Source organism: Myotis daubentonii, chromosome 16, assembly GCF_963259705.1.
Source record: "Myotis daubentonii chromosome 16, mMyoDau2.1, whole genome shotgun sequence".
NCBI classification, from domain to species: domain Eukaryota; kingdom Metazoa; phylum Chordata; class Mammalia; order Chiroptera; family Vespertilionidae; genus Myotis; species Myotis daubentonii.
The window spans coordinates 39230442-39239526 of NC_081855.1; the positions used below are offsets into that span (position 1 = coordinate 39230442).

Consider the following 9085-nt stretch of genomic DNA (forward strand, 5'->3'; position numbering starts at 1 on the left):
ACCTTAAAAAACAAATCAAACTTCTTGGCAAAATATAACAGGGTCTTAAATGGGTTTGTCCCTATCTGTTGCTTCATGTCTTGCCACTCACATTCAATGCATTAGTCACAAAGAACACATAGAAAATTACATAGAACCACTTCTGTGTCTCCATCATCCTATCTAATAAAAGAGAAACATGGTAATTAGCGTACGACCGCTACCCTTCCCATTGGCTAATCAGCAAGATATGCAAATTAACTGCCAGCCAAGAGGGCCGCCAGCAGCCAGGCAGCTTGAAACTAACATGACGCTTGCTTGCTTCAGTGACGGAGGAAACCAACGTTCCCCGCCTGCCTTGCCGGCCTCTGAGCCTGCAGTTTGAAACATTGTAACAAATATAGAAGCTAAACAAAACCCCAGAAACCTGCTTTCAGCGATCCAGGATCTCAGAGCTGGAGTGATACATTGTTTCAATTATAGAACCCAAACAAACCAGATACCTGCTTTCAGCAGCAGAGGCCTCAGAGCTGGAGCCAGAGTTAAAGCTGGCCCAGAATAAAAAAAAAAAAAAGAAAAAAAGGAGCAGTTGGGAGCTTCAGTCACCCGCCAGCCTGAAAACAGCCCTCAGCCCCTCACCCAGACAAGCCAGGCACCCCAGTGGGGACCCCCACCCTGAAGGGTGTGTGACCAGCTGCAAACAGCCATCATCCCCTCACCCAGGCTGGCCAGGCACCCATGTGGGGACCCCCACCCTGATCCAGGACACCCTTCAGGGCAAACCAGCCAGCCCCACCCATGCACCAGGCCTCTATCCTATATAGTAAAAGGGTAACATGCCTGCCAGCACTGGAATCAGCAGAGGTGCGAGGCCTCCCAGCACCAGGATCAGCGGAGCCGAGAGGCCTCCCGGCACAGGGATCAGTGGGACAGGGGGCAGCGCCCAAACCCCCTGATCGCCCTGCGGCTCTGTGTGTGACAGGGGGCGGGGCCACAACCTCCCTATCTGCCCTGCTCTGTTCGTGACAGGGGAAGGCGCCCCAACCTCCTGATCAGCCCTGCTCTGTGCCTGATACGGGGGGAGCTCCCCAACCCCCTGATCGCCCTGCAGCTCTGTGTGTGACAGGGTGCGGCGCCCCAACCCCCCCCACCCCACATGGGCCCTGCTCTGTGTGTGACAGGGTAGAGCCATAACCTCCCCATCAGCCCTGCCCTGAGTGTGAGAGTGGCGGCGCCCCAATCCCCTGATCGGCCCTGCTCTGTGGGTGATAGAGGGCGGCGCCCCAACCCCCCTCCCAGGGGCCCTGCTCTGTGTGTGATGGGGTAGAGCCATAACCTCCCATTCGGCCCTGCCCTGAGTGTGACAGTGGTGGCGCCCCAACCCCCTGATCGGCCCTGCTCTGTGGGTGATAGAGGGCGGCGCCCCAACCCCCTGATCCGCCCTGCTCTGTGTATGACAGGGGGCGGTGCCCCAACTCCCCTATCGGCCCTACTCTGTGAGTGACAGGGGGAAGCTCCCCCAACCCCCTGATCGACCCTGCTCTGTGCGTGACAGGGGGAAGCTCCCCCACCCCCTGATGGGCCCTGCTCTGTGCGTGACAGGGGGAAGCTCCCCCACCCCCCTGATGGGCCCTGCTCTGTGCGTGACAGGGGGGAGCTCCCCAACCCCCTGATCGACCCTGCTCTGTGCGTGACAGGGTAAGGAGCCCCAACTCCCCTGATGGGCCCTGCTCTGTGCATGACAGGGGGCAGCACCCCAACCCCCTGATTGGCCCTGCTCTGTGCATGACAGGGGGTGGCGCTGCAACCTCCCCATCGACCCTGCCTTGAGTGTGACAGGGGGCGGTGCCCTAACCCTCCAATCAGCCCTACCCTGAGCGTGACTGAGGGTGGCATCACAACCTCCCAATCAGCCCTGCTCTGTGCATGACAGGGGGCGGCGCCCCAACTCCCCAATCAGCCCTGCTCTGAGCCCGACCAGGGGCTGCACCTAGGGATTGGGCCTGCCCTCTGCCACCCGGGAGCAGGCCTAAGCCAGCAGGGCGATATCTCCCGAGGGGTCCCAGACTGCGAGAGGGCACAGGCCAGGCTGAGGGACCCCCCTCTTCCCCCCTGAGTGCACAAATTTTTGTGCACCGGGCCTCTAGTCCTATATAATAAAAGCCCAATATGCTAAGTGCCTGGGTGGCCATTCAACCAATCAAAGCATAATATGCTAATGATATGCTAAGGTCACTCAGCCGCTCCATATGATTTGCACTGACCACGGGGGGGGGGGGGGTGTGTGGGGGGGAGACAGGGAGACAGTCAACCAGTCGCTATGACATGCACTGACCACCAGGGGACAGACACTCCGACCGGTAGGTGAGCTCGCTGCTGGGGTCTGGCCAATCGGCTCCAAGCAAGATGGGCCGAACACGCCCTGGATCCCTCCACAGTCCCTTCCTTGCTGGCCAACCTCCCACGTCCCTCCCTGGCCCCATGCAGGAGCTGCGCCCTAGTGGTCAGTGTGCTCCCACGGAGGGAGCACCACTTAGCAAGATGCCGGGCTCACAGTTGGCCAGCACAGAGGCAGTGGCGGGACCCTCTCCTGCCTCGGCTGCAGGTGGGCAGTAAGGAGGGGCAGCCCGGACTTCAAGAGCCCCGGAGTATAAGAGGAATGAATGTCTGACTGCGGACAGGTGGACATCCCCTAAAGCAGTGGTTCTCAACTTTCTGGCCCTTTACATACAGTTTCTCATGTTGTGACCCAACCATAAAATTATTGTCGTTGCTACTTCTGTAATGTTGCTACTGCTATGAATCGTAATGTAAATATCTGATATGCAGGATGGTCTTAGGCAACCCCTGTGAAAGGGTCGTTTGACCGCCAAAGGGGTCGCGACCCACAGGTTGAGAACCGCTGCCCTAAAGAGTCCCAACTGTGAGAGGGTGCAGGCTGGGCTGAGGGGTGTTTCTCCCCTCGCGCCCCCCCCCCCACACACACACACACAGTGAGTGATTTTCATGCGTCGGGCCACTAGTTGGTTCAATAAAATGCCAAAATGCTCTTAATCCATGTTGAAACAAGGATTCTGCCGTCATGGATTTTACAGATAGAAACAACAAATGCCCCTCTGTGAGTTACAGAGGAAAGGTCAACTCAGGTCAAGAAAAGTTATAAGGATAAGGGTAATCCTGAACTTGAATCTTAAAAGACTGGCAAGGCCAGAACCGGTTTGGCTCAGTGGATAAAGCTTCGGCCTGCGGACTCAAGGGTCCTGGGTTCGATTCCGGTCAAGGGCATGTACCTTGGTTGCAGGCACATCCCCAGTGGGGGGCGTGCAGGAGGCAGCTGATCAATGTTTCTCTCTCATCAATGTTTCTGGCTCTCTATCCCTCTCCCTTCCTCTCTGTAAGAAATCAATAAAATATATTTAAAAAATAAAATAAAAGACTGGCAAGGATGGCAAGTGTAATTCCAAATAAATGGAAAGTATTTGTGTTTCCACACAAAATCTTGTAAGTTTGTAAGAGACTTTCTATATAGACAATTCCAAGTTAACCTCTCCAACTTTCTATCTCTTGGAGCTATTGTGAGAATTAAAGCTGATAACAGTATCTGGCACTTAATAAGCATTCAATACATGTCAGTCATATGGAAACATAACAATGCTGATTACAAAAGTATATTTCAAGGGTCCAGCACTCTTAGAACAAAGAAGTAACAGTAAACAAGACCAGGGTAGCCCTGATAAATAATTTATACTCATGAATCATAAAGAAAACACTAAGTTCTGATAAGTATGGTCTATTTTAAGGAGTAGGACATATTACATCTTTAAAAGCCTTCAAAATCTTTAAGACATCAAAAATAGCTAAAATAAGCCCTGACCGTTTGGCTCAGTGGATAGAGCGTGGGCCTGTGGACTCAAGGGTCCCAAGTTCGATTCCAGTCAAGGGCATGTACCTTGGTTGCGGGCACATCCCCAGTAGGGAGTGTGCAGGAGGCAGCTGATCAATGTTTCTCTCTCGTCGATGTTTCTAACTCTCTATCCCTCTCCCTTCCTCTCTGTAAAAATATTAAATATATATTTTTTAAAAAATAGCAAAAATAAAAATCTTGTTGCCTAAAGTATAGTCCTTCATTTACATTGAAAATTTAGTGATATGAGAAATACACTAAATTATATGCTAAATAAATGACACGTTAGTATGCTGTGATAGTTAAAATTCAACCAAGAGGAAAAAAGTACAATCCATGATTAAAACACACACACACACACACACACACACACACACACACACACACACTTTACATGCCAATGAAAACCAAACTACATGTAGCAGCTAGGCCTGTCTAAAGGTTAGAGTAGACGAAATAACTTAAAGAGAAAAGGAAGGAGGTAAACTAGATTGGCTTCCTCCTCAGAAACCAAGAAAATAAAATGAATTGGGGATATTCAAATCACTAATACCACTAGAATAATTCATTATGGTATATAGGCACTTTCCTACTCAGAAACCTGTGAGATATAATCAGATTGTAATTTTTAAAGTCTTGAATCAATAAAATATGCAGGAAAACAATACTAACATACCAGCATATCTAAAGTGAGGTTTTTAAAGTTAACTTTTCATTTTTTTTAAACATTTTTATTGATTTCAGAGAGGAAGGGAGAGGGAGAGAGAGATAGAAACATCAATGGAAAGAGAGAACCATTGATTGGCTGCCTCCTGCATGCCCCCCACTGGAGATCAAGCCCGCAATCCAGGCATGCGCCCTGACCAGAATCGAACCTGGGACCCTTCAGTCCACAGGCCGACGCTCTATCCACTGAGCCAAACCAGCTAGGGCTAAAGTTAATTTTTTATTAGCAAGACAAGGTTAACCTCATTACTGCCAAGGGTTTTATAAATTAATAATATTGAGGAGCAGCATACAAAAACATTTAAATTACAAAAAGGTCTGGAAACGTCATCTATTACTTCTCCATATCTAAGAATTTTAAATATTACAATTATATTAAACTGCTTTTTCCAAATAGCTAGGGTCAAACATTCGTTGGTTCTCAAAAACAATGAATGGAAAAAAAACAAATATTAAAAAAGTACCCCCAACATTTTACTATAACCAAATACAAAGAATATGTAAGAAAAGCCTGTTATCAGATATTCATAAGTGTACTGTATATAAATTTTATAATCAATTTGGCCTAGAAATACTTGTTAAAATTGATATCTTTACCACAGAATTCATTGTAATGAACAAATATTAATTCGTCATAAAGTTCATCAGAAGTAGCTTAATGGACTCAATCTGATTTTAACCACTAATGGCCTGAGGAATCTCAAATTTGGGTTTAAATTAGCCCTACCTTCTTAGCATCAACAAGTACCAAACTGTTCACTAGTTGATGTGGTCTTCAGAATAGGTGGAAAAATCTAATATCTGTTGCGGGCAGAGATCTCATACTTCAAATATTTCTTCTCCTTCAGTTTGTGTGTATGTGTACTAGTAAGTGAGTGAGGGTGTGTGTCACCACGTAAGAATTGTTTACACCTTTCAGTAAAGGGGCATCTCTACATTAACAATATAATTGAGTAACTACAGTTCATAAAGCACCTTGAAATCAAAGACACTGTACATTTAAAATGCTGGTATTGTATTAACATAAAGCAAAGAACAATAATCTAAAGCATCTAACAGATCCAGTGTATTGTAAAACGTATAAAAACTCACTGTGTGATCTGCCTTTTTTTTTTTTTTTTTTTTTTTTTTTTTTTTTTAGCGATTTTCCTCTATTATGGAATTCGGATCTAAATGAATTGTTAAACACTTAGTCTAAAGGTATGCCAAACATTTCTTAAGGTCTTAACAAAGAACCAACTTTTTTTTTTTTTCCAGAAAACAAAATGAGGCCTAGGTTAAATATTTTATTTGGCTTCTCAAGATGGACTGAAAAGTTGGGCACCAGCTCCAGACCAATTCCTGGACGCACATCAAACACAGCCCTGTCATTTATCCAGTCAGTCAAAACAATCTTTTCCATCTAACCCTTTAATGTTTATGTCCTAAAAAGCTGCTAATTGAATCCAGCTCTTGAGATCTATTTGTTAAAATATATACCATCTAATTTGTAAATGAACAAAAAAGAAAAAAATATATGTTAACTTTCCTGGCAAAACAGAAGAAAATCCATCACATGTAACCAAAAGGGAAAGAGCAGTGTTTTTTTAATATTTGAATATTTTTCTCTTAAAATACGACAGAGACAAATTCCCAATGGTTTTATGAAATTCAGAGTACCTTAACTGTTTTTACAATTACTAGTAAGGGGACACAGTATATTTAAAATTCCTCAGAAAAATCTAAAAATACAAAATCATTCTATAAATTTAGTCCAGTGTTCCTGTCCTTCCCTCTTCCCCCCCAAAAATAATAAGTAATCTTTTCTCCTAACTTTGTGTATGAATTTTTATAATATATCATATGCAGTCAAGAAACCACAGATAAATACTTTGAGATCTAATGAGTCACACACAAAAACCTCAAACTTATTTTATCTGCAGAAAATCAAAATCCCTGTTTTCTCCCTCTTTTTTTCATCATGTATATTGACTAGAAGGAAGTAAATGGCCAACAGCCTATTTCTGATGCTTTCTGCACACCTGGAATCACAGGTTCTTTTCATAATCACTGACTCAGGACTGACTCGGAGAGGAACAGCAGTAGATAAAAAAGCAACAAAGATCCCTTATAAAGGTTTCCATTGATTCATAAGAAAATAAGGAAGCTGAATGGGGGAAACAGGGGAGACAGATAGGCATTCCCCCAGTCCAGGTTTTCCATTAAGAACCACTCAGTTAATGATTCTTTGCAATTTTCCCTAGGGAAAGTAAAACTGTCATTAAAGTAATATATTTTTTAAACTGCAGCCAACAGAGGCTAACTTCTCAAATAGCAAATTCACTGCAAGTTTGTATCTCGAAAGTTCAGCCAGTGGTCTGGGATGTGACACACAAGCATACAATTACAAAAATTAGTCCATATAAATCTCAAAGTCTAGTGTAGGCAAACATAATTACAGTTTACTCTTACACACACACACACACACACACACACACACACACACACACATTAAGGAAAAACCATCTTTCTCACCACACATCCGAAAATCAACGTGGGGAATGTACGCATAAGTGAATGGTAAATCGCGGATAACGACGCTGATTTCAGCTACACTTTTCAAACCAAGAATTAATGTTTCCTTAAAACGTGTAACACGGCTGTGTAAGCATGCCAACAATGGCATGGTGAGCAAAACGGATCTGTGATGTTAAAGATTCAGTGACCCTGGACGCATGGACACTTTGCAAGGGAAGCCTTCCATCTAGCAACCCCTCCGGACATTCTTTTCCATCTAGAGGAGGGCAGGGGGGGAGGTTGAGGAGAGAAAGGAAACTTCGGTTGAAAGTGTGTATGAGCACATACTTAGACGTGCACACAAAAAAGAAAGTGTGTTTGTAAAGCCGGCCTGGAGTTCGCAGGGAGACAGTTGTGCGGCCTACAGGAGCAGCCCCGAGCACGCCGCCCTGCAATCAAACGCTCCCAAAACACAGGGTGCAGGAGCCGGGGCGGCGGGCGGCGGGCACGCCGGACGGTGCCCCGCGGTGTCCTCCCTCCCCGGGACGTGCGGCCAGGTGTGTGGACGGGCTCCCGGGCTGGCAGCAGCGCGCGGGGTTTGCACGGAGCCACGAGTGGGCGAACAAGCGAGCCGCCGGGGACACACACCCCCTCCCGTTAAGCGCTCCATCTTTAAGGAGTGCTGACGGCGCGCAGCCCGCCGCCGGGTTCAGGAATCCCCGCGCCGACCCCACCTGGGCCGCCTCCCAGGGCCGCTCCCCGAGGCCCGGGGGAGAGTCGTGTTGTTCGGCCATGGCTCTTCGCCCTCAGATCCGCCTGGAATGCCAACCGGGTCCCCTCCCCTCAACAAAAGACCCCGAGTCACCTTTAGCTTTCTCAGGAATTTCCCAACAAGGGCGAGTGGTGTGGCGCTCACTCTCCCTGAGCTAGGCCTTCCCACGTCCCCGACCCCCCAACTCACCACTGATCGCGACCCCGGCCCTTCCCAAGGCCACAGGCACCCCCCGCCGGCTCGCCCACCCGCGGCTGCCCAGCCGGGCCCGCCCTGCCCCCTCACCTGTCAGGCGCAGCTTGACGGGCCCGTTCCTCCGGCCCCCGGGGTTAGACATGTCCCCGGCGGCGGGGGCGGCGGAGCTGCGGCCGCGGCGCGGGGCCCGGGCCGGCGGGCGGCGGGCGGGGGCGACGGCGAGGCGCGGCGGAGTCACCACAGCGGCCGGGGCTGGGGCCCGAGCAGCCGGCGCCGCGGCCGCCACGGCCGGAGGGTCCCGGATGTGCCGAGCGTCGTCGCCATGAGCCGCGGAGGGAGCGGGACGCCGAGCTCCCCCCTCCTCCCACTTCTCCTTCCTCTGCCCCGGCCGCACAACAAAGCGGCAGCCGCGGCCGGCCGCGCCGCCTCGGCCCGCGCCCGCGCCCCCGCCGCCTCCACGCAGCCGCCTGCGCCTGTCCCTCCTCTCGGCGTGGCGGGACCCGGAGCCGATGGGGCTGGTCGGCTGCGGCGGGCGGTGCTCGGCGGCGCCGGAGCAGACTCGGGGATCGGCCGCTTCCTCCTCCACCCGCCCTCTTGTCTGAGCGAACCGGGTCCTGCGGCCGCCGCGGCCACTCGTCGGCTGCGGGGGGCAGGGAGCAGACGCGGGGGGAGGAAGGGGCGGGGGCGGGGTCAGGACTGATGGGCGGGGAGTGGGCGGGGCATGGGCGGGCGCGCGCGGGGGCTCGGGGCGCGAGGCTGGGCTCTGCCCGGGCGGGCGCCCGCGGTCCGCCGGGTCCCAGGCCGAACTTGAGGGGCCCCCGCAGAGAAAGTGTGGGCGCACAGCTCTCCGGCACCAGGAGCGGCGTCGTGCCCGGGCCACGTCAGGGAGCGCTTCTGTCCGCGCGACGCGGACTGCATTCACCAGGCGCCCACTGCGTGCAGCGCGCCGAGAGGTGGGGCGAACAGAGTTAGCACCGCTGCGCTCTGGGGGCGTAGCGTCGCGGAGGGAAGGG

General features: G+C 50.5%; 1 protein-coding gene across 4 annotated transcripts in view; it reads right to left on the reverse strand.

Annotated features, from left to right (window-relative positions):
* SMURF2 (SMAD specific E3 ubiquitin protein ligase 2) overlaps positions 1–8736 on the reverse strand; it is a 107849-nt gene extending 99113 nt beyond the window's left edge. For all 4 annotated transcript variants that reach the window (XM_059670001.1, XM_059670002.1, XM_059670000.1 and 1 more), the window contains exon 1: positions 8163–8736. In XM_059670001.1, the coding sequence (XP_059525984.1) occupies positions 8163–8214 (52 nt within the window). In that variant the 5' untranslated portion in view covers positions 8215–8736. The remainder of the gene's footprint in view (positions 1–8162) is intronic.
* Between the last annotated feature and the right edge of the window lie 349 nt (positions 8737–9085).